The following is a 27,390-nucleotide window of genomic DNA, read 5'->3' on the forward strand; positions in this document are numbered from 1 at the left end:
ATGTAAATTAAATAATTATAGTAATTATTATTTTCTTGCTTTTAAGACTTAATTAGGTGTATGCAGAACTAGTGAAACGTGTCTAAGCGAATCGATTGCAACACACGTATACAGCACTTTATATTTTGTACATAATTTATTAGTTAATAAAACTGAAAAATATTGAATTAATGTCATTCTTAATAAGCATTACATTCATAATCGTTATTCCAAGACCGTTACAAATACTAATGTAGTGAATAAAAAAATAATATATCAGTGAAACATTAATTTCTTCTTTAATTCTAGTCAAATCATTGGGTTAACTATAATGGTGTTAAAACAATATGCATAGTGTGATGTGTTATTATCACGTAAAAATACCTACTCAAGTAAATACTCATTTTATCGATTCGACTCTGACTCCTTATTTTTAAATAAACATAAAAGATATTTGAATTTCGTATAACATTTACTATTGTGGTGTAGGTATGGTAGAAATTATTTGTATTGTACAGTATACATATTTCAGACGACACAAAAATAACAAACAGTATCAGTATAATAAAATATGTTTCGATTAACTGTTAGCAAAAATATTTATGCAACTAATTATTAATTTCATGGCTAACGGAATCCATGTATAATATTTATTTATGTTCAATGCACATTCTGTGATAACAAAATGGTTTTTTCCTCTGTTGTTAAACGAATTTTTTGTCGTTAGATTATATTAAAGCGTACCGTCGTTATTTATTTCAAAAAAGTTTTGAACTATTATTGATCAATAAATAAATCTATTAATCTACAGTTTAGTATCAGTTTGATTAGTATCAATAACTTATATAATTATTAAAATCCCGTTTTTTTTGTTTTTGTTTTTATCGTAGCATGGTTATTATTACAAGTAACGGTTTAGTATACAAATCAATTATTAAATTATTATCAAATTATCATGAGTGATAACTGTCATATTTAGCAATTACAATATTGTTATTTTAAACTAGGAAAATATTGTTTTGCTTCATTACGAGTATGTTCTGTCACATACATTACTCCGTATTTTATGAATGACAGTGAACAATTTTTTCAAATACAAAAATTATATTGCGCGATAACGTAAAAATTAAGATCAGAATGATGTTGACATGTGTTCATATTGCTTTTACGCAAAACTACAGCGCAGGTATTCTTCAAGACACAGTTTGTAAATCTAAAACAGGAGCAAATGATAAAAGAACATTTGTAATGAAATAACCGTAATACATAATTACGGGGAAAGTGGTGGGCGTACGTAGGTTTGAAAATATTTTGTTTATATTATTTACTAATAATAAATGATAATATGGTACGTCGAAATTTCCATAACAATATGTCCACGAGTTATATAAGTCTACGTGTGTGCTTGTTACTATATAAAAAAAGAAAATAATAATAATAATGAAAAAATGATAGTAACAAATTTTACCATAATATTTTGATGAGCAAACAAATGAATAATAATTATTACGGTACAATATTATTATTATAATAAACTACGATAGGTACCTACTTTACTTTCTCTTCAGTAAACAATTCAGTGCACAAGAGGATTGTCGTTTAATATGCACAATTGTGTGTAATTAATTGCGGCGAATTAAAACAATAACGATAATTAATAAATTAATATAATGTGTCGTAATATCGATACACGCATTCGGGAGATCTGTGAAGGCGACGTTGCCACCGACTGTTGAATTATATTACGTTTTCTAACGATTGTTGTAATTCGATCGTACCGTGGTGTCGTTTGGATAACGAGAACAGTATTACTATTACCACGGGATATTAATTATCATGCTGGTTGGTTTATGATCGAGTTGATTAGAAATTGAAGAAATACAATGCGTACCGCACACGTATATCATAACTAGGGCTGCATTTTGTAATAATCAAAAATTAGTAAAATTTATTGCAGTATTCCACTAAAAAATACCAAATATTGCGCTTAAAAAATTAAAAACTGTACAAAAAAAAATAACATTTCGTTATAATTCGTAAAACTTGATTTTTTTTTACGAAATACTACAAAATGTTTAAACTCTAAGCAATATAAAAAATATTTTACTCGAAAAAATATAGAACATCGCACTAAAAGGGTATTTTTTTTTGTGTTCAAACTTCCATTTTTTTTTGAAAAAAAAAATAGTGGAAAAACTGTTTGATTTTCAAAATATTTCAGAAAAATAAAAAAACATGATCACATAAAAGTCTCGGACTGACTGAAGAGCAGTCTGTCAAATAATCACGTTTCACAAATTATCTTAAACGTGTTAAAGAAAATCTCATGTATATAGATTGTAAATACGACAAATCCAATAATCCCAGTAGGACACGACCTATACGATTTTAAAAATAATCAAACTATCGTGACGATTAAAAATACAATAATATTAATACAACAATGAATCATATGCTTCCAACCAAAAGTAATTGAAAAATTCATCTGAAAATGGATAAAGTCAACAGAATTGCAATTAAAACGAAAAAATTCCGAAAATTGCGAAAAATTGCGATTCATAGGTTTAGATTACGGTTCCTACCGACACACGCATCGTACTCGTAACTTGCTTGGAAATAAATCGGTGAAGTTAAAGAAAAGTTGTAAACGCAAAAACATCCGCGCCCCAAATCGTAACGCCATACGTTATCCGTTGGTACGCGTATCGTACCGACGTCGGTTTCGTCATTAATAATAAAGGAAACGGATTTATATGTAAATACATATTTTTATTAAAACGAGATATTTAAGATTCGATAAGAAATGTTCATGATTTAAATCATTCCTATTAATATGATGCTACTTTTATTTTACATATTTTTACATATTTCACTAATTTGTAAATATTTTTAAACATATTTTATCATTTCATCATTTATACGTCATCTTCGTACAAAAGTACAAGAAATTATTTCAAATTTAGATACAGTAACTTTTATCGCTATTTGAAAAGCTCAAAATATTATGCAAAATGAAACATTGAAAACTAATTTAATTTTCATATCAATGAATTTTAGTTTTATTGCAGATACATTTACAAAATTAGAAACAAATATATGTCCTTAAATGAAAGTAAACAAATTGTCGAATCAACGATTGCAAAATGAAAACTCATAAGCGAACCAATAGGAGACGACGTAAAAAAGAAAATTCATGCTATTACAGAAAAAAATTCCAGGCTATATTGATTTTATATCAATCAATGACATAATGAGTGGCAGAAACCCTTCTAAAAATTTGGAATTATTATTATGCGCTTCAAATATGCTTTAATCAACCGATGTAGGTTGATGTGGAACGATAATCTTGCCGCTTTAAAAATATTTTCAGATCTAATAGGCGACATTTAATACTTGATAATTTAAAAGATATTGTAATAATTCAATGCAACAAATGATTTTGATAATTTAATAATTATAATTTTTTTTTTTTTTTATTAAATTTTTTTCCTACATATTTGGATGTTTTAGCACATATTTTATAAATTATACTTACATACATATGTACATATTTCTGTATTTTTATTACATATAAATCCGTTCCCTCGTCATTATTAATTACGGCCGGTTTATAAGGACACGCAGTAGCGATTTTATTCCTTAACCTTTCGTCCATATTTACATTCTTAATTACAAGGCGCGCGCGTTGTTTAGCCGCGATCCGTTGCGTTGCGTTGTTGCTTTTCGGACCGTAAACAACATCATTATGCGCACAATATTAGCGAGCGGCGCGGCGAGCGCCCGTGAAACGTCTCCCCGGGGCGATCCGCGGCGTGTCGCACGTAATAATTGGGGTTGGAAACAACACGTGCATCGAAACAAATGAAATCGCGGTGACAACGGCGACGCAGCGTGTACGGCTTACGCGCAGTAGTAATTCACGCGCACTCGACCTATATATAGATACGAATATTGTATGAAAAACCTGTTGTTTGGGAGTGGTTTTCGAATGCGTTGGACCAGTTTACCAGGTGAAGGTTCTTTCGCGTACGCCACTGTGCGCGTGCGTGTTTGTTTGCTCTTGTTATATTTATTTTTTTTTTTTCCTTCATCATTCATTCTTTTACGCCGTATTAGTATTTTCGCACACCCACGTACGGCGTGTGCACACCGCGGGGGGGATTAATCTCAATTGATAACCCCCAAAAGTTTTCGCATAAATACGGCCGGCGCCGTCCGAACGTTACTCAGTCCATTCCGTTTACTCCAGTGTCCAGTATCTCACCAGAAACACACTCGCAAAAATGGCCGCCAAGGTAAGAGAACCTTTTATTATTACAGCGATGCGCACTGTCCGGAGAGAATTTTTTTTTTTTTTAAGTTTACCAGTATTTTTTCAACATTTCCACTCTGTTAGATTACCGTTCAGCGCGGACAACATTTTATTCTCGTGTATGTCGTGTTCTCGTCGAAAGTTTATCGTTTTACGAAGAAATAGATAAACAGTGGTAGTAATAATGGGACGAACGTTTCGTCGTACGTATCGAACGTAGAGCTCAAGACGAAAACACGTAACGAGACGTTCCTGCTTCGACACCGTGGTCGACCGTTAAGAACGATACGTATCGCGCGCACCACCCCCTAGGATTTTTTTTTATTTTTTCCAACACAACAGCGATAATGATCAATGATATCGTAACGAGTTACTATCACTGTAGTATCTACTGATAGTACTATCACTTTAGTTAATATCACTAAAACCGTTTTTTTTTTTTTTATCATTTTCAGTTGATCATCGTCGCCGCCTGCGTGGCCACCGCCCTCTCCCAATACGCCGCCCCGGCCTACAAACCAGCTTACTCCGCGCCCGCTTACGCCGCACCAAAGGCCTACGCTCCGGAACCCGCTTACGCACCGGCCCCGTACAACTTCGAATACTCCGTAAACGACCCGTACACCTACGACGTCAAGAGCCAACAGGAGTACAGCGACGGCAACGGTTACGTCAAGGGATCTTACAGCCTGGTCGAACCCGACGGTTCCACCCGTACCGTTGAGTACACCGCCGACGACTACAACGGTTTCAACGCCGTCGTCAAGAAGGAAGGTGGATACGCCGCCCCGGCCTACAAGCCAGCATACTCCGCTCCATCTTACTCCGCCCCGGCCTACAAACCCGCTTACTCCGCACCCGCATACGCAGCACCGGCTTACCCAGCACCGGCTTACTCAGCACCGGCCTACAAGCCAGCTTACAAGCCAGCCTACTAACTAGCTTAGCTCCGATTTCAATACCACCACCACAACGCTCTTCTCTTCGTCACCATTTCTATCCACTTCTCTTCGTGTACCTCGGCACCGCGTGGCGTTCATATTGAACCCCCACGGTCGCAAAGTCATACGTTATTGCCATATGTATATATAAGACAATGGGTACGGCTAATGTATTTATTGTGTAAATATATATCGATTTATATTTATTGAACGTGACGTTGTTTTCATTGATCTTGTGTCGTGCCTACCCGGTCCTTTGTACCGTTTCGACAGCAGTACGATCCACAGTTCGTCTCGATCCCGAACACGATCCGAACAAACACAATAACGTATAGTGACGTTGTGTTCGCTCTACCGCTTGGACGTACCGTTGTTGACCAAAATGTTTACCGTGTTTAAAAACGTAATCAATCGCAGCATTGGTGTTTGTTGAAACAGTCTGACGTTATGCGTATACAACGGTATTTAAAACGCTAATACTTAAATGTTTTTTGTACTCGTTAAAGCTGGTCGATTGGTCACTACAAAAACAAACAACTTGTTGAAGTTAAGTATATTATTGTTACGAGCAATGTAATTTAAAACCGTGCTCAATAAGCGTACGTAACACGGTATCATAATCAAAGTACCATAATGAATAATGTCGTAATTCGTATTATTTATTTATATCTTACGCATTCAACGCTCCCGAATGATCTTGTAGACCGCTTTAGGAATGCACTACAATCTCAATGGTCACATACATATTTGTGTATACGTTCTCATGTACGATTGGAACCGATAAAAATCAATTTTTGTGTTAAAATTTAAAACAATGAATATACTTTTGCAAATTTTCGACAATGCATACATTTGTGTATGCACATTGTAATATTCGTATTTTGCAGGTTTTCATATTTTATGTTCGAGCGTGATTCGTGTTTGATGAATTTTATTTTCGAAGAAAATATAACATTTTCATTAAAAAAATAAAAACGTAAAATCGCGATATAGGACATTTTTGCACAAAAGTAAATATATTTTATAAAAACGTAATAAACTCATGTGCTGCAAAATTATTCAAGGCAAGTCGTTCATTGACCACTCCTGGTATAGACTAAAGGGAATCGATGTTAAAGAGTAAAATCCTATATTACTCTACATTTTCTATCTTAGTTGCCTCTATGAATTTAATAAAATGTAATGTTTGCGAAAGCAATAAGAATGAATAATTAGCTTTATGGTTTAACTATATTTATTAATCCAACGATAAATTTTAGTTCGTTGTAAAATTTTATCCGCTCTTGTTAAGTTTTCAAAAACTTACGTATATACAACAATAAATAACTTGTCAAATTAAATATTCAAATTCATAAGCAAAATATGAAATTTAAGAAAATCGTGTTTAAAAATACTTTGAAAACCGTAAAAATGTAAAAAATAATAATGATCTAAAGGCTCTATTAAAAAAATAATGTGCTACACCTTCAAAATCAAATATTATTTTATAGATAGTGTGGCTTGAAAGTGAATGTTATTTACTATCAGCAAGTACAATAAGATTTGATTTATTTGGATGAAAATGAAGTCATGTTGAATTTAAGCATACCATATATGAATACTAGTTTATTCAGCTTAAGAATCATTAGTAGAGACCCATAAACCCAAATCGGTTTTAAAATATGTTTTTTTTTTTAAACCGTTTATTAACCGTAAAGTAGCATCAATCGATTGTATTATATCATCAGCTGATTGGATTTTAAACAAACTGATATTTATTAATTTACTATTATAACTAAAATATCTATACTTATAACATTTCGGAATAACTGTTGTTGGCGAGATATGAAATTAGGATAGGGGTTTTAACATACGATTGATTATGTGATGCGTTTATATTATATTCGCGTGTCGAATCGGTAACGTGATTTGAGTTTCGATATTGTAACCAGAAAGTTATCTACCAATTTGTTGTATTGTTGCATTAATTTTTAATTTTTTTTAAAAAAATCATTATTGTACTTGTATTTTTCCGTTAAGCCATGGTTTTTAACATGCGTCCGAAATTCTCTTCGCGACTGAACAGCTCACAGACCAGTCACTCGTCGGTCAAGAGCAATTAATATTTGTACCGGGGGGTCCAGAGATGTCTTTCCGTTCGCTGTTTCCAACCCTGAAAGGCTCGTGGATGAAACCGAAACGGTGTCGGACGCGGAACGCGCAAACGGTGGCTAGTATAGCTTTTCCGATCTGATCCGGTCTTCGCGTCCGAACGATACGGTTTGACTCGGAGAGGGTTGGCAACAGCAGTTGACGGTCGACGGCCGTGTTCGATTGCTTTACATTTACGTTTACCGAGTGTTTTTGCGAGCCCATCAACGTATCGCCGGCAGTACGGCTTACGGGTTCGTATACGTATATAATTATTACATTCGATCGGCTGAACTAATGAGTAGTACCGTGGGAACCAAATTTGTGCCCGGGGCAAAAATTCAAAATACGACCTTATTAGTGTACATTTCCAACGATTGTTTCGATGAATACGATAAAAGGACGATGAAAGTTTTTTGTTAATAAAACATACAACACTGGTCGTTGCAATTTTTAACGTAAAATGCGAATTTTTCGTTTTTGCGACCTCTCAGGAATCACGCCCGGGGCGTCGGCGGCGTCTATTGGTTCTCCCTTTCAACGGCCCTGTTACGGAGTCACGTTTAGGTTATACCGTACTGTATTAACGGCATTCATCGTACGTCACAGGAGTGACCACACATTACGGCAAAGTTGTTTTCGTTCAGCGTTTGAACGGATTTCAATAGGTAAAATTATGTAACACGCGACCAAGATTTGAAATGCATAGCTAATAAAGAAACGCGTTCGTGGTATACATTGATATGACCAATTTTAAAAAGTACTCGGTACGGTAACATTACACGACACGGCGCAGCGCGGACCCAGCTCGAGTATTTTCACGAGCCCGTCAGTATGACACCGGCTATATGTTTTTCAACCACCTACCCGTTTACGACGTAGAAACCTGCGGCCTACCTGCGACGTCGGATCGCCCACCCGTTTACGAACAAAACCCGCGACAATATTGCCCAATGTTTATTGTAGCATTCGATATTCGTTCGCGTACTGTTAAAATTGCACAATGGCGAATCCGTACGAATGCACTCGTTGCATTCATTCGAGCACGCGCTTAGGACGTACGCACAATTATTGTTATATTGTTCGTTCTGCCGCCGGATCGTCGAAATGTTGTTATATTTTCTATTTTATTTCATTTATTTGTTTATTTTTTCCTAAAAAAAAAAAAAAAAGTAACGGTAAAATATGATTGACGCATAACCGGTATATTATGTAGGGCGTAAACTATAGTAATATGTCACCGTAATACTACATTATCGATCGTAGTCGATACCTTATCGTACTACGAATATATTAAATATCATAACGACCGGCTTGAAAACTCATTACGCTTTGATTTTTTGTCTGTTTTATCATAACACGAATAACGCTTTTGCTGCCGCATTGGGTGGTACTCTTAGTGCTTTTAAAATTCAATTAACACACGCGCAAAGAAATATTGCCCCGAGTGACAATCGCGGGGCGTGAACTGCTCCATAAAACAAACGGAGGTGTAACATACACACAGTGTACTGACAACATTTCATTTCGCCCGCAAAACAGTCCGCACTCTTTTAAACGCAGCGGCAACGACAAAATATTATAAAAATATTCACATTTTACCAATATGTTGATCTGCTATAAATCAAAAATTGAAACGAAATTTCTTTTCAATACGAAACCACAAATCAAGATTTACGACTTAAACACGGCATATAATGTACGTTTTACAACTTATTATGATGTATAATTGAGTAACTAGTGATTGAGTTATGTAATTTATAATCGGAAAAGTTGGCGTGGTTATATTTTTTTTTTTTCAAATCGATTTTCCCAAAAACACAATAAAGCTTCAATAATATTATTTTTATCCTCATCAATTATTTGATGACTTTTTGTTTTCTTAGAAAAAATTATTTTTCAATAAAAGTTTAAACATAATTCAATAGTTAGCAAAATGAGTTTAAAATCACTACATTTCCCACAATTTTGACGTATTGATTTTTTACTCTTTTATTATTTTCAACAAATTAATTAAGCTTATACTACTACATTTTGTATAAAATTATTAGCATATTTATTAATTGAAATGTACTATACACATGCCTGGATTAGTGTCATTTATGCGAATAATAGGAATTTTTATTTACATATTTTATTGAAGAATTCTAAATTGTTCATAATTATTCATACGTTATTTCAAATTATCTCGTTTATTATTATGTAAATTAATATTTAACGAAACCTTAAAAATATGGGCTGGAAAAAAAAATACTATTTTACCTATGTACATATTTTTAGTATTAATAAGTAAATTATATGATTCATGTTTTAGCAACTAATTTTACACAACCATTTTAACTAAATCTATAATTATTGTCAAATTAAACTTATTTTCACTCAATTATTCCCGACCTTGTATAGTCTTCATTATTATAATTTCATGTTGATTATATGACAGATATTATTAAATATAATTAGCCTATGGACTCTTTAAATTTCTAATATTTTAAATTATTAAGAACATTTTTTAAATTTATATGACTGAACAAAGTCTAAGTCGCTGATTTTTTTGTTAAAGCTCATCCATATTGATGGATATACTTCATAAAAATACATATCTACGGAAAAGGAAATATCCGCATCAGCTTTCATTTGTCCGTTTAGGCTTCCTCCTTTCAATTAAAGGTTGCCGTGTCAGCTCCGATCTGATGCCAGTGGTATGGACGTATCCGCTCCCAATCAACAACATTCTCGTTCCCATTTATAGGCTGAGGGTTGGCTACGGTGAGAAGAAATTCTCTGTAGGCATGGTTAAAAATGTTTTTGGCGTTTAAAATAAAAATAGTGTTTTTTTAAAAAAAGAGTTTAATAGACTTAAAAAATTGTGTTGACTTAAATTTTTTTTTTTTGAGTTTTAAAAGTAATTTTAACTTAAGTATGGTAAAAAATTAAAAAACTTGTGGTTTAAACTTGAAGGAAACTTTTTTTACGTATTCCGCTCTGGTAATTTCTTCTTCTGAATAACACTACAAATCTTTTGCTGGTTATTAGCTTTTTTCCTAATATTCGTGTTGCGGAGCTTTATATACGTGTCAGCCTGTATCTGTTTAAAAATGTCCATGAAATTGAAAATATTAGAATGAGTAGACGTGAACTCAGCATTACATTTTGCGTGGAAAGATTCGTAGCAGTTTGTGGTGCGATCGTCTGAACCTGACATATCAACCCACATTTCCAGGGGATAGTAATTTTTAATTTCATATAACTATATATGCGATTAACTAGCTATTAAAAAATTCGTTATCGAAACCGGACGCAATACGGCCATTCGACGGTCGGCAAGGAATACCACCCGGAGCCGATACGGACTCATTAACGTCCAGCGAAAGCCGATACGGTATCATCCACGGAAAATTGTTTTCTAAGTACGAAAACATTTTTTATAGTTAAACATTATATAATTTTTTTTTTACAAAATATTATATTTACTAGAAATAAATGTGATATTTGTAAACAAATCTACCAAATATAATTCAAGAATATTATTTATTTAAAAATTAACAGGCATTAAGGTGTGCATATTATTAAGAATTAAATATATACATATTACTACAGTAATTTTTCATATCTATTGTGTTCGATACCTGTCACGTATTTTATTTAATTTAATGCATTTATATAAGATTGCCTAGTTTTATACTATATCTATGAAATAATATGTGTGTATGATAAAAGTCCTATATGGTACGACCGGTTCGTTATTATGTAGAAATAAAAGTCTGGAGGGATAAAACCACGTGTAAACAATCGACATAAATACGGAGTCATCAGAGACCATTTGCCAGTTACAGTTCTCATAATTGTTCGTACACATCCGAAATCACTAGTGAAAATAAATTACACAACACGATGTTCGTTAAGGTAAAGTACACTATGTTTTTTGTAATTGGTGTTAATTTCTCTGTTTTTTAAAATAATTTTAAGTATGTATGAATTACTTATATAATTCATACTCGCGAACGTGAATAATAATAATTAATAATCGCATATTCTGCTCGATGGGTATATTGTACTATTGGATTAAAGATCAAATCTATATCCATCCAGATGCATGTGTAAAACGCATCGCGTTTGTTGGTTAACGGAGTGATCTATTTATCGATCTGTAACGGGACCAGAGAGGAAAAAAGATGTATGAAAAAACCGAACTCTGGGGAGAAAACAAGCCGAATATTATATTGGAAAGCATATTTATATAACATGCGTCGAGCTATCTCGATGTTAATATCGTATCGTAAGGATATTATTATCGGGTCATTGTGTCCTCCACGACTTGTAACCACTTTATTGTAAAAAATAATAACCCACGTGCGCAACGTAATGTTATTAATAATAACATTTCTAACGTATTTGATTTCAGTCGATATTTTTTGCCACCTGCGTGATGTCCACCCTGGCTCAGTACTCTGCGGTCCCTGCCTACACCGCAATCCCAGCCAGCTACTCTGTCGTACCTGCCTACCCTACGGCTCCTTCGTACGCAGCCTATTCAGCCCCGGTGTACACGGCAAAGGCTTACGCCCCCGCACCTGTATACGTTTCGAAGACTTACGCCCAGGAGCCGGCATCCGCACCGACTCCGTACAACTTTGAGTACAGCGTAAACGATCCGTCTACGTACGATGTCAAAAGCCAGGCCGAGTCCAGCGATGGTAACGGCAACGTGAAAGGCTTCTACAGCCTAGTCGAGCCGGATGGTTCCACCCGTACCGTAGAGTACACCGCCGACGACTACAACGGTTTCAACGCCGTCGTCAAGAAGGAAGGAGCAGCATACACGCCAACCACCTACAAACCAGCACCGTAAAAGCCGTATTGAACAGGGACGAAAATGGTTCTAGTCCTTATAGAGTCCCGGTGCCGCAGAATTTGGTTTGCTGTCCTTGACACCAGATACACCAGTCATATTTTTATTTATCTCATGATTTCTGTACATATGTTTTTTATTGATCACGCCAGTGTACAAAAACACAGTAGTCGTATATTCACATTATTTTATCATCCTACGATGGCGTGTTGTTGTAACACTGATTGCATTGTAAATAAACCACGATCATAATAATGTAATAGAAACCTATATATGTATGTATTCGTGTACAATATATAATATTCGTGATATTATTTTATTTTTTTTATTTCGTTTTACGTGCTCGGCCCTACGGTTCGCGTATTATTGCACCACCGCCCTCGCACAATACTTAAGTCAACGTATTTGGTATATCCTCATATAAATATACCAAGCGGCTAAACATAATATAGCTTTTTCTTCGTTGAACAGACGTCGGAAATGAAACTGAATCGCGGTGACACGGACATGACACAAACGCGTGTCTGCTGCGGAAAAGCGATATTGTGTTCAGCCGTCCGGCATATATTAATTATGGAACGGTCACGACTACTCTGTATAATAATAATATCGTTATGCGCGATCAGAACACCGTTGTTTTATAATCGTTAGAACGCACCGCGGGAAAACCGAACTGATCGGGAAATGTTTTATTGGTAATCGTCTGTTGAACACTTAAATGTAGTTGATTAAACAAGCGACAAGCGCATAAACATCATAATAGGTACGTAAACAATATAATAATTTGCATGTTTTAGAGAAACGATTTTCTTCAATGAAAATCGTGTAAATAATGATCCTCAGACTATTACGGTCACGTTGAAAAAAACCTATTGTTATCGAATTGTGTTATGTGAGCACCCACACTTCATACGCGTACGAATAACATTTTGTAACGATGCTATAACAAGCGATAAAAACAAATAAATAAAACAAATCATAGTAATAATAACCAAATGACATTAGTATTCCCCGTAATAAAATTGTAATTGTTCATCTCAGAGGCATGTTATTTTGCTTTGTCGTGTATTATCTTATAACGAATCTGCATATGTACCCTTGATAACATATTTTACATAATTTATTACAGAAATATATCTTCCAAAAGTACATTACTTATGTAGGTAACGTATGAGAAAGGTCGCGCGTGTGATGTGGATTACACATATTTTATACACTATAAAAATCAAACTATATTAAACTTAGGTTTGTTTTTTTAAGTTTTAAACATTTTTGTAGGTTACAATTATCGCGCATAATAATACGTAGGATAAAATCGAATACAAACTATTCGATTTAAAATATAGGTTTCGTTTTCAGATTCAATTTAATATTTATTAATGGTTTACAACATATAAAACTGACTTTAAAATATTTGCACTTAAAATACAAATCAAATTTGACTATAGTGAAGTAAAAAAAACAAAATTTAACTGTATTTATTGTACATGATAGTTAAATTTATTCTGTAAGTATATAATAACCATTGCTAAGTCCATAAATATATAGATTTCTGTATAAAATAATATTAACTTTTACGTAATATAGAAACTATATTTTTATATATTAATAATAATTTCAGCTCATAGCACCTTATATCATTAACGCTACTACAATATACATGTATGTAGTATGATCATATATAAACCATTACAGTCTGACCGCAGAAATTCCTTTAATATTACTTTTATCTACTAATAATTTTCTGGTCGCATTGATTTTCCTTACTTTTACAAGTATTCACATCACGTCCTACCAGAAAACCACATTCAAAATTGTCTCGTGTACAAACGATTTTATCTACAAAATAAACCACTAACCTATCACCTGGGTTAACCCCTATTTTCTTTTTCGATTTCTTAATTTATTATTTTACCTATTGTGTTTTGTTATTTATTAATGTACAAGTTATCGATAAATATAAAATACATTAGATAAATTAAATAATTATATTGGGTATATGGTTAGATAATATAATGTTATTCGTAGTTAATTTAATGAAATCAATATAACCAATATATTATCATTAATAAGAAATGAATTATATTATTTTATAAACTTTTTTACAACTGTTAATTTTTATATGATAAGAAAAACAAATATTTTACATAGAAATATAATACAAAACAAAAAAATAATTAAATCGTACTGTACCTCCCTCGTCCTCGGTCCAAGTATAGTTTATGAAATAAAATGCATTACAGTTTAAACAGTTATTTAGAAAGTACTCATTAAAAACCGTTTATTTGTCTAAATAATTAATTATAGCATTGGTATTGTATAATTTTGATTAAATGAAATACTTGGTGAATCTAGAGAAAAAAATAATAATGATATTTCATTTATAATTCTAGAATATAATCGTAAACATTACGGTATGACTTTGTAAGCAAATATGTATCATTAAAATACAGGTCGTAAAACTGGATAAATATTATTATTTACGAGATGAATTATAACTTGCACAGTTTTAAGAATATAAATAGTAATTAACTCAGCAAAATATTAAATTTATCTCATACACATATTGTCTATTGTTCACATTTTACTAACCTACAGAACAAACCTTACTCATATATCGATTCGGTATAAGAGTGTTGCAAATAAAAACCAATGTCATAATCGCTTAACATTGAATTTTAATGTATACTGACTTTAATGTATATTTAAATATAAATGGATTTTTTACAATATTATGATTAAATACATAAGCGTACATTGATTTCTTGATAAACTTGAAGCGATCGAATAAGTTTTGTTGTAAACAACCAAAAATTTATATATATTACGTTTTTCACTCGTATAAAATAAAACATTCTGAATAAAACAAAAAACAAAACTATACAATACATTCTGTTTTAGTAGTAATTTTGTATTCTATTTTGTTTATATTTATTATCTATACAGTATTGAAATTATATTGAACAGGATAATTTTATAAATAATATTTTATGTATTCATTTAAGTTATTTTGAACGTGAAATTTAGTAAAATTATTAATTTATTTATCAAAAGATAAAACTGGCAAAACATGATTAAAAAAATATAGTTTATTTATAAAATGTAAAAATATAAAATATGTATTGCACGACATGGTCTGTCGGAATGTATAGCAACTAATTATTATACCTTTACTTTTTACTTTCAAAACATACTGTAAGTTATATCAGAAATATAATAACATTGGATAATTATACTTCATTGGTCGAAATATTGAACTATATTATCCGCAACCGGTCTACTATGAATGGTTAATATTCGGTCGTGTTGAAATTTAAGAGGGAAAATATTACGTTTGTAAATCTGTATAAATACTTTGCGGTCGATGAAAACAATCATCAGTTATTTATTCGTGTTCATTTGATCAAGTTGAATATCATAAACAACACTCTTAAAATGGCCGCCAAGGTATTTGTTTATTTTTATTTCGCTTTAGATAAAAACTCGTGAATCGTATACAATCACCGAGTGGTCCATCGACTTTATTCAACTGTTGGTATTTTTGATTTTTGACGATAAAAATTATTATTTCAGATGATCATTTTCGCCGCCTGCGTGGCCACCACACTCGCCCAATACGCCGCCCCGGCCTACAAACCAGCTTACTCCGCGCCCGCTTACGCCGCACCAAAGGCTTACGCTCCGGAACCCGCTTACGCTCCGGCCCCATACAGCTTCGAATACGCCGTAAACGACCCACACACCTACGACATCCACAGCCAACAAGAATCCAGCGACGGATACGGCAACGTCAAGGGATCTTACAGCCTCGTCGAAGCCGACGGTTCCACCCGCGTCGTCGACTACACCGCTGACTCTTACGGTTTCAACGCTGACGTCAAGAAAATCGAAGGATCAGGATACAAGGCACCGTACTCCGCCCCGGCTTACAAGCCAGCGTACTCCGCACCGTCCTACTCCGCCCCGGCTTACAAGCCCGCTTACTCCGCACCAGCGTACTCCGCACCAGCATACTCTGCACCAGCATACTCTGCACCAGCTTACTCTGCACCATCTTACTCCGCCCCAGCTTACAAGCCAGCCCCATACAAGGCATACTAATAAAATGAATCGTCAATCGATTCATTCCAACTTTCACACTTGTTACCGAGTTGAATTTTCTTCATGAAAATCAGCTTTTCTCTTCTCTCATACTTCATCTGAACACGTTTAATTTATTCAACTGTTGAAAAAAAAATAAATTATTTAAAAACTTTAATGAAATTTGTGTTTTTATTCAATACGTTAATATCCATTGTATTTTTAACCCTTTTTGAAGATTTATCATGTCTAGTATAAGTATACGAGTACGTCAAATAACAACATGACCTAATTGATAGTTAATATTTTTTAGGGTAACAGAATAATCTGTACTATTATACTTTTTTATTGTAGCAAATATACATATAATAATTTATACTTAGTAGGTGTCATATGATCATATATATATATATTATATTTCGCCTTGTAAGCTGATTGTGTTTGTTAATGAAAATTTAGGCTAAATATGAAGACATGTTTTAACTAATCAATATATTATATTTCATAATGGTGAATTGAAAATATTTTACCATTTTGGTCAATAATAATCAGTCCTTTGTAAATACCAATATACTCGTATTTGCCTTGTGTTCGAGCAGGATAAGACTACTGAACGCACAGTCACCGGTTTGAACTTGACCTACCATGGTTTCACTTTCTAGGCGGAACGACGATCACATACTCTTAATACCAATTGATTAAATTGATTGTAATAAAAAAATTATCTTAAAGATATAAATTGCTCAGTTACTGATATCTCGTAGTATATATATATATATATTATAAATATATTATGCATTTAGGAAAATAAGCGAATCGCGGAATGTAACTTCACATGAGAATTTGCCAAACTCGAATATGCTAACATTCAAGACGTGAATACCAGTACAGTTCATGAAAGATTATTGTAATGGAAAATTATTCAATTCTCGATTTGCACTTTACTAGTAACAATGCATTTTATTGAACAGCGCACAATGAATAATATTATTAGCGATGGGCACGTACTTAAAAATAAATGCCCATTAAAATCTTATTTTATAGGGTAAGAACACGTATCAATGTCATTTGAATTTGTTCGATTCAACTTATGACAATATTCAATGTAAATATCTCGTCACACAGATTTCACTGTACAAGTAAACAATTTTAAGAGGTACTCTATCGTTCAAGCCCATATTATTTCAATACAAAATTAAACAGCTAGAGCCGGCCAAAGCAAAAATAGTGCAATAGGCAAAATCAAATATTTCCGCCTCTAAAATTTAAAAATTGAGCTCTTATTCTAACTTATCCCCTCCCTCTATTTTTTATGTGACATATCTACATTAAAACAATTTTAATTTCTTATTTTATATATAAAATTATACTTAAAATGACTAAAAAATGATCTATATAATTATTACTCAAAACCCATCACTATCGCGACTGTCGGAAATCGTGGAAGTGATTGTGTGGTTATTTTTATTTTTGGAATAATTGAAAATGCCCTACGTAAGCCGTAATATAAAGTAATAAAATAATTTTAAACAATATTATTTTATTATATAGGTAAGTGATTTTAACGAATAAATTAATTTAAATATTTTTCTTATAAAACACCGACAGAATTAAAAATAATGTACGAGTCAATTTTGAAAATGCCACCCCTACTAAAGTGCCGCTCTGGGCAGGTGCCTAGCTTGCCTATACCTTGAGCCAGTCCTGAAAACAGCACTATGATTAAAAGTACTATTTAAATTTTTAGTCATATTAAGTTACTAAACATAATATGTATACTGATAATACATATACTATATTATAATACATGTAGGTATTACTACTAAAATATTGGAATATTAATAATTGTATATGTATATATTATTATTACATCACAAAACGCATAATGTATCATTTTGCTCGTAATCCTGTCACTACATAAAATGTATAATCATATAAGTATTTACACTCAATAACGTCGTTCTAATTTATGATAAAAAAACTTTTTAGTCTAGGACTTTTAATGATAAAGTATTATAGAAATGAAAAAAAGTATGAACTTCTATAATAATTGACTGATTAAACATCAATTAATATTTTTAATAGATTTTAATAACTGATAAATATTCTTCCAATAAATAAAATAAAATAGAAATAAAATAATATTATTTATATTTGTTACATATATATTTATGTTGAAGAATAAATTAAATTTTTGAATCCACATACTTAAACGTTTATCGAATTTTATTTTAAGATATACAACAAATTAGTTAATTATTATTTATTCAAATATTGTATAGTTACAATACATCTTTTAAATTCTTTGAAAATAAGTAATAGAATATTTATTGTACTAGAAATAAAAACGACAAGGTAATGAAATTAATTAAAATAAAAAATAAAATAAATTTAGGTCTTAAAATGTTACTATAAAAATCAATCAATGCATACGTAAAAAAAAATGTTTTCAACTTTTAGTTTTCGAATTGTAATTTTATTAAATTTACTTAATTAATTACATAACCACTAAAAATTCTATATTATACCTGACAATATTTACTGTTATAACTTTTTAATAGTTTGTTTATATAATTCAAAGCTTTATCATAGTTAAGTTTGACCATCAAACATAATTCCTACATTTAAATACAGAGGAAAAAAATGTAATTCATGTAATTCAGCAATTTCAATTAAAATCCCTTATTAATTTAATAAACATTGATTTAGGTGTATGTGAATTAGAGCATACATTTGTAATTTATTTATGAAAAAAATATTTCATTTTACAAATATAAGAAAAAAATATGTACTACTTGTATTTTTGCTATACCAAAACCCACATATATGTTCTGCAACAATTAAAAATACGAGAGATCGATGACATAATATACACCATATAAATTAATATTAATTAATTCATTCGACTATAATTATTTACATGACCTACAATAAAAAGTGTTATAATTAACGAAATTCATTTTGAACATACGATAAAGCGACTACGTACAATCATTAGGATGTAGCATTATTCGTATCCAATCGTATCAAACCGGTCAAGTTGATTTATGGTAAAAATATGATTCACTCAAACTCCCTCAAAGTTCAATGAAATAATCATAAATTTTAACCAACCACGTTTAAGTCACTGCAGATTTTACGTGCGTGCTTTCCATTCATAACAAGTGCACTTTCTTAATAACATAACTTACAATGTAAATAGTAAAAACACTTAAAATACTACTTAATTTCAATCACACCTGAATAAAAGTTTATGAGTATCCATAATATTTAACAATTTTTATGGAATATTATTTTAATTTATGAGTCCGTAATAGTATATTAAAAAATTTTTTCCTGGCGTAAAGATATTTTCCAAATGAAAAATAAAATATAGTAACAATATACTTTAAAATGACAAAAAATTAACAATAATTATGTTCCAGTTAGCTGTCAAACGCAAGAATGTCTCAAAATAATTATTATTGCTTTGGGCGACCGACTTAATAAGGTCCGTTATTTTTATTCAAACCACATATTGTATGTAAATGTTTCAAACTCCAGATTACTGTAACAGTAATTAATCTCAACACACAACAGACACATTGACCATTTCAGCGTTAAAATATGCACCTGCTAATTATTATTACGATATCGTATAAAGAGTGTAATATCGATCTGCATAATATCACACCCAACGAAAGTACAGCGCTCGGCGGAGAGGGGTGGTAACGCCGCGGCCAACGAATATGCGAAAAACATGAAACATAATACAATATACTCGTAATGTATATTGCGACCGGTTATCGAACAATGAAAACGATTGCGAATACGCGAATTGTGTGACTGGAAGGGATGCGATTTCGGTAAACGTTCAACATAAATACGGAGGATCGAGAGGAAAAAGTCATCAGTTGCAGTAGAGAGAACATTACCGAGCACACACAGCACCGTTCGAAAACAAACGAATAAAATGGCCGCTAAGGTAAGATAAGATTAAAATTTAATCGGATAACCGTAAACAGCCTGACTTATGTACTGCCAAAAGTGGTATGATTCGTAAGAATAACACCACGCGTATATGATCATCAGGGTGTCCCGCGATAGTTTGAACATTCTAATGTTAGGTGTACTAATAACGTTCATACCTTCACGGCACACCCTGAATAATCAAATTATGATAGTTTGTGAACACGTTCCGTCATCGTTCATCGATAGGATACCGCTAAAATCGTTAATGTATTGCAGATGATCATTTTCGCCGCCTGCGTGGCCACCACACTCGCCCAATACGCTGCCCCGGCCTACAAGCCAGCTTACTCCGCGCCCGCTTACGCCGCACCAAAGGTTTACGCTCCGGAACCTGCTTATGCACCGGCCCCGTACAACTTCGAGTACTCCGTAAACGATCCGCACACCTACGACGTCAAGAGCCAACAGGAATACAGCGACGGCAACGGTTACGTCAAGGGATCTTACAGCCTTTTGGAAGCCGATGGCTCCACCCGTGTGGTCGAGTACACCGCCGACGACCACAACGGTTTCAACGCTGACGTTAAGAAAATTGAAGCAGGATACAAGGCCCCGTACAGCGCACCAGCCTACAAAGCCGCCCCCGCCTACCCAGCACCCGCTGCTTACCCAGCACCGTCTTATTCGGCCCCTGCTTACAAACCAGCCCCATACAAGGCATACTAATGATTTGTCGTCGTTCAGATTTCTACACACTTCTTGCCATTGCCAGCTGAATATTTCGTTGTAGAAATAAAAAACAGCTCTCCATCTCTCTGTTTAAATATCATCTCGATTCATTCATGCAATTGTTAAACAATAAATTATTTTAAATGTATATTATCGTGTTTTTTAATTTTTATTGTTTGTGCAAAATAACACCTATTTTTATACTACGTTTGCACGATGTGATTCTAAATCTTGACACTTATTACCTAAGCATATTATAACATCGATTATTAATATCTACCACCGTACAACCTGTATTGTTTCCCTTATAACCAATTATTATTAAGAAAAATAATACTTTATCAAATTTACTATGAATAATAGGTACATAAAATAATACACAAAGTATGATATAATTTTATTACGATACTACTATTAAATTATTAGTTTCTACAAGGCAATTTTTTGAACAACTGGATAGAAATTAAAAAAATCCATAATGAATTAAATTAAAAAAATTATAAATCAAACAATTTTAAATGGTTACCGTTTTATTTAAGTAAAATTATAACTTTTTGATTAAATTCAGCACATAGTAATAAAATTTAATTTGAAGACTAAATAATAAGGTCTTCTGAAAGACCTTTTAGGTACATTTTTGAAATGGGTTAAAAATTATTTGAATTAGAAAATGAAGTGTGACATTTTTGACAATTTGTAAAACGTAGAAGAATATATAATTTAATAATATAAATTAATTTTACTTGAACTTGAGAATTCGAAACTATTTTGATATTATTCAAGGTTAAGAACACGTGTGTTGCTACACTTCTCATAAACTCAATCCTTGCTTTGCTTTTTGGTCAATGTACTTATTTACCGGTTTTATCTAACCGAAAGTGAATTCTGCTTGAATGGATAATGTTAGTGGCCTATATTCTACCATATGCTCAATTTCAAAGTTGGACTGCAACAGCCTCAATAAGCACTTTACATTTTTTTATTTATTTTATTTTTTTGCACTTAGCACGAATAAAATCGTTGCTATAAATTATGTACATGATTTATGGATTCTTTCAAATCCATCCAGTTAGATATTATTCGATATACTTATTTTATATTGTACATCTATATATTATTACGCATTGTTGAAATAATAAATAATATTTGAAATTATGATTATACAGTAATTAACATGGGTGAAATTTTGTCATGCTTGCTAAAATGTATTAATTATGTACTCTATACAATTATTTGATGTGGTGTATAGATATTAAATATAAACATACATTTTATGAATGTGGGGAATATTAAATTCAACAAAGCGAATTTGATCTATGTTCGATCTATAAGGTATATGAGTTTAAACATTTTTATTTTTATTTTTTTAATTTAAATATTTCAACTGATCATGGTGAATGTGTTTTGTTATCACATACTCGATGTAAAACGAATATAAATTTATATTGTAAGCTTTGTCTATTTATTTCTATGCGGTTTTTCAGTATTGAGATTTTAAGTGGGTTCAATTATTCTCGTGAAAATAAATTATCAGTGATATAAATAAGGCTTTTCTGACTTCGTAGTACAATTATAGAAAAATATAAAGAACTTTCTTGATTTTCGAATAGTCATATGTTGACCGTCACTGAAAATATTTTTAGTAAATTTGTGTTTTAAATTTGTAATTAAAACTGTATTAGTTCTTCAGTTTACACATTAAACCCATTTGTTTTATATTGTATCAGTGTTTTGAAAAATTCACAACAAATATATTATAAACAGTCAAACTTTTCATTCAAATTTATGGAGTCAGTAGTACAATAATTATGATATGTCATCGATTATTAGAAATTTCCAATAAATATTAATATTTTAAATGGGTTTTAATTGGATAAGTATATTTTTAAACATCAAAAGTGAAAAGGTAATTAAAAAAAAGGCGCTGTTAATTAGAGAAAAGTGTTATAACATCGTTCAGATAATTTACGCAAAATATAACTGATGAGATAATGTAAAAAATTTTATATCATAAAATTTGGTATTAAATTAAAATTAGTGCAAGATAAAAAAAAAAAATACGACTATAGGTCAGACAAATTATGTACAATGCACACAATCGACTAAAAAACCAGAAAGATAAATGGGTAACACGAATAGAGGCTTTATGTAATAACATTGCACATGCCACACATAATTATGTAAATTTTATAATATCCTTCAAATTCAAGTTTGTGGTAATGAACTATTTGTGGAACAACCTTAATAATGGGTCTAAAATTTGATTACTAATGTTTTCTACGGATATTACTATCCCCGTATTTTGATAACCTATAGAGGTATAAAAATACTGACGTACATACATTAAATAGCTTTAATATCTAAAACATTAAATAGTTTGAATGACGTTTTAAAGATACATATGTATATATATATATAAACGATCATTTAATGTTACCGTTTTTAATACCAAATTGTCAACTACACCATTACTTTTGTAACATTAATCATAAATTTCTCTATAAAAATATAGTTATTGATATGTCAAATAATATTCATGACAATGTTTTCTAGGAGGTCATTTTATTATAAAAGTGCCTTTGAATTATTGTTATTATTAATGCAATGATCATTCGAAACGTTTTAGTATTTACACGACCTGCGTGTAAAAATTATTCTACATAAAATGTTAACCAATGTTATGTAAGTAACACGCGTTATAAAGATAAAAAAAATGCAAATAAAAAGTGCATATCGTTGAATTTTATGATAATCTATTTATTTATAAAATAAATACATCGAAGACAGAACACAGCTTATAGATATGATGGCGATGACGAGGATTCGATTTGATAGTAAATTATTTATGACATTAGTATGCCTTGTACGGGGCCGGTTTGTACGCTGGCGCGGGCTTGTAGACGGGTGCGGCGGGTGCGTAAGATGGAGAGCCTTCTTTCTTGACTTCGGCGTTGAAACCGTAGTCGTCGGCGGTGTACTCGACGATCCTCTTGGTGCCGTCAGCCTCGACCAGGCTGTAGTATCCCTTCACCGTCTTGCCGTCGCTGTACTCAGCTTGGCTTTTCACGTCGTACGTGCTCGGGTCGTTCACGGAGTACTCGAAGCTATACGGGATCGGCGGGTAGGCGGGTTCGGGCGCGTATGCCTTGGGCTCCGGGTAAGCGAGCGCTGACGGGTAGGCCACGGGCTTGTAGGCAGGTGCGGCGTACTGGGACATAGCAAAGGTTGCGCAAGCGACGAGGACGATCAGCTGAAACAAAATACCCTGATCGCTGAAATTAAATTCACAGTTATATGGTATGCACGTCGTAAAAACGTGTCGTCGATCACGTCCGCTCATCATATACCCTCTGTTGAAGGGTCTACAGATACAAAAGCTCTAATAACTAATGACCGCATTTCGACAGAGAAATTTACTAAGATGATCGAATACCGTTTACAAGTGAAATATAATAACGTATAATAGATTTTTCAGTCTTACTTTTGCGGCCATTTCGGACGACTTGATGTGTTTAGCACTATTTGATTCTGTTGATTTTCAACAAAATAATGAGCACTGGTGTCTTACTCATTGTCACGGTATTTATATTGAAGAGCAGAAGTTTGCTATCCCTTCCAAATACATACTGTTCCCTGAATTTACCTTTTACTGTCTTGAACCGGTTGTACAAAGTAGTTCAATAATATTACTTACTTAGACACTTTGCCAAAGAATTAAATAAAATGCATTATATATTGTAAACTTTAGAATCACTATGAAAACAAATTGTGTAAATCTTTGATATTCAACTTTTATTTATCGCACATTTTTACATAATAATTTGTTAGCACACACACTAAATTCACGGTTCCGAGTGAAACAGTCACGCATTTTTTTTTGCGGTAGAATTAATTTCTTTCATAAATGTATGGAATATTTTTGTAATATATGTATTTTATATGTATATAATACTTGTAAATTATATTAAATATAGGAATAAGTAAAAATAACGCGAATCAATTGATTAAGAGGTAATGTACGTGATAACTGTTTAAATGTGTTTGTTTTAAATTTTAAATCTTCTTTACGGATATTTTAAAAAATAAAAATGATTTGGCAATTGTGTAAACTAAAATCTTATAAATTATTTATTATTATTTGTTTATTTTATATAAATATTTATTCACAAAAATATTAAAAAAACCTGAAAAAAATTGTTTGAAAAGAAAATGTAATAAAATACTATTAAATACAATATATGGGTGTATAGGAGTGATTTTACATGTATTTCCAAGTATCGCCATATAGTATCCAAAGGATAGTATGAAGTCATTTAGAATTTTATAAAAACAATACTTGTAAATAAACTAAATTATTTTTCATCAAAAAAAAAATATATATATATTTATTTTTGAAAGCTTTTATACTCGTTTAATAGTTTTCATATTTTAATTTAATTAAAATGAAATATACAAGAATATTAAAACATATTTTGTTGTTATTTAAATATTAATATTTTTATTGATTTATGGTAAATATTTGTGCAGGGAAATTTCATTCTTAATAATTTACGATATCAATCAAAAACATATTTTGGCAACCATGGATAATTATATACCACGATCAATTTTATTATCATGCTCTCATATATTAAATTTAATAATAATACGTCAAAATGATAAAAATTATTAGTAAATTATGATGAAAATGTATTTCTACGCCTCCAGCTTATAAATTATGTGTACTATTTTAAATTTTTGATTAAATATATTGAAATATTTTTTCTTCTTCAAACTATTTTATATGATAATATATTTTCTTTTGTTTGTATTTGTTCTAATATAATATTAATTGCTCCACATAGTTTGATTTTTATTAAAAATCTTGAATATGAAAAGTTGATGTGACAATAACTAATAAAGTTCTAGTTTTGTTCCTATGCAATAAATATTACAAACAAATTAATTTAATTATATTTTTGTAAAATGAAACTTAAAATTAATTTTTACCATCGTTAACGCTAATATTAATCATAAAAAAAAGTTTCAAATTTGCCTCAAAAATGATTAATATATATTTATTATTTTTCCATCATGTACATCCGTTTTTTTAATAGTTATAACAAAAATGTATTTATAACCTTATTGATCTTTTAACATCAAACTTTCTTTATTTTTATATTAGAATATTTCTTTTAAAAATATTTAAATAAATTGGAATTATTTTAAAGATAAGGTCACTGGGTGTAAACTATAATATATAGTATTCATATTATGTTCTTAAATAATTGTCTACGTAATAATTTTATATAATACATATTATAATTATTTCAAATTATTAATGACTTTCACTAATCATTATTAATAATTTATTTATTTCACAATAATTAATGAATAAGAACACAGAGTAAATAAAATAACACCAATAATGTTTCTAGATGGGTAACACTGCAGAAACAATAATATAGAACCGTACGGTGTGATTAAATACGGGAGTCGAGCTGTTCGGAGAGGGTAAAGGGTTACACCTATGGATTTCGATTTAAATACTGCATCGGCATGAGCAGTAGTCATCAGTTGCAGCGTTCAATCCGAAAGACAACTACCGTACAAAATAATCATCTCCATCGCGTCACATCACATCAAATACAACAAAATGATCGCTAAGGTATGATGCGTAGAGAACAAAACCGAATAGAATTTGCCATTATACGATATTGACAATTGATAGAATTTAAAAAAAAACCGTATAGATTAACTAACTATAATGGTTCAACTCGACCCTTGGTTATTCAGTATTTTAACCCAAACATTTCGATTCACAGGTATTTTTCATCGCTGCTTGCGCGTCCGCCACCCTCGGTCAATACGTCGCACCGAAGGCCTACGCTCCGGAACCCGCGTACGCCCCGGCCCCGTACAAATTTGAGTACTCCGTAAACGACCCGCATACCTACGACGTCAAGAGCCAACAAGAATACAGCGACGGACACGGTTACGTCAAGGGATCTTACAGCTTGCTCGAAGCCGATGGTTCCACCCGTGTGGTCGAGTACACCGCCGATGATCACAACGGATTCAACGCTGAGGTCAAGAAAATCGAAGGACCAGGATACAAAGCCTCGTACAGCGCACCAGCCTACAAAGCCGCCTACCCTGCTTACCCTGCCCCAGCTTACGCAGCTCCGGCTTACAGACCATATTAATTTGTTTCATCCCATATCCCCTCACCATCCATCATTCAAGCGCTTTAGCCGTTTCGCCCGAACGCGAAACGCATTTGTTCAACAGTACCGGTTTTCCTACTTTTTAAGCATTTTAATAATCTATTTATTTTATAAATAAATATTTTATTGCTCAATGTAAATGATATTGTATTTCTTTTTTTTCTTTATCTGTCCATTGTACCAGGGTACAATATTATGTTCACCAACGGCATT

General features: G+C 32.0%; 4 protein-coding genes across 5 annotated transcripts; 3 read left to right on the top strand and 1 right to left on the bottom strand.

Annotated features, from left to right (window-relative positions):
- The first annotated feature begins 4,165 nt into the window (after positions 1 to 4,165).
- LOC112687993 (adhesive plaque matrix protein-like) lies at positions 4,166 to 27,317 on the top strand. The gene is given in 8 exon segments (XM_025561004.1): positions 4,166 to 4,274; positions 4,747 to 5,226; positions 11,765 to 12,207; positions 15,511 to 15,658; positions 15,785 to 16,309; positions 20,519 to 20,959; positions 26,514 to 26,618; positions 26,776 to 27,317. Coding segments are annotated over 8 exon segments (2,583 nt in total). The 5' UTR covers positions 4,166 to 4,262; the 3' UTR covers positions 27,205 to 27,317.
- On the top strand, positions 11,170 to 12,483 carry LOC112687946 (cuticle protein 7-like). The gene is made up of 2 exons (XM_025560947.1): positions 11,170 to 11,265; positions 11,765 to 12,483. The coding sequence occupies exons 1-2, from the start codon at positions 11,254 to 11,256 to the stop codon at positions 12,209 to 12,211; spliced, it is 459 nt and encodes a 152-aa protein (XP_025416732.1). The 5' UTR covers positions 11,170 to 11,253; the 3' UTR covers positions 12,212 to 12,483.
- LOC112687944 (cuticle protein 7-like) lies at positions 20,146 to 21,119 on the top strand. Its single transcript, XM_025560946.1, has 2 exons — positions 20,146 to 20,255; positions 20,519 to 21,119. Exons 1-2 carry the CDS (start codon positions 20,244 to 20,246, stop codon positions 20,966 to 20,968), a joined length of 462 nt encoding a protein of 153 aa, XP_025416731.1. The 5' UTR covers positions 20,146 to 20,243; the 3' UTR covers positions 20,969 to 21,119.
- Positions 23,708 to 24,564, bottom strand: LOC112687948 (cuticle protein 7-like). 2 transcript variants are annotated; one of them, XM_025560951.1, is made up of 2 exons: positions 24,453 to 24,564; positions 23,708 to 24,221 (listed from the first exon to the last, which is right to left on the bottom strand). In XM_025560951.1, exons 1-2 carry the CDS (start codon positions 24,462 to 24,464, stop codon positions 23,823 to 23,825), a joined length of 411 nt encoding a protein of 136 aa, XP_025416736.1. In that variant the 5' UTR covers positions 24,465 to 24,564; the 3' UTR covers positions 23,708 to 23,822. The 2 variants fall into 2 exon arrangements, with proteins under 2 accessions (XP_025416736.1, XP_025416734.1); XM_025560949.1 differs by having other exon boundaries at positions 23,708 to 24,236; positions 24,453 to 24,541.
- Positions 27,318 to 27,390: the final 73 nt, after the last annotated feature.

The sequence above is a fragment of the Sipha flava genome, unplaced genomic scaffold (genome assembly GCF_003268045.1).
Source record: "Sipha flava isolate LNK unplaced genomic scaffold, YSA_version1 36_pilon_pilon, whole genome shotgun sequence".
Classification (NCBI taxonomy): Eukaryota; Metazoa; Arthropoda; class Insecta; order Hemiptera; family Aphididae; genus Sipha; species Sipha flava.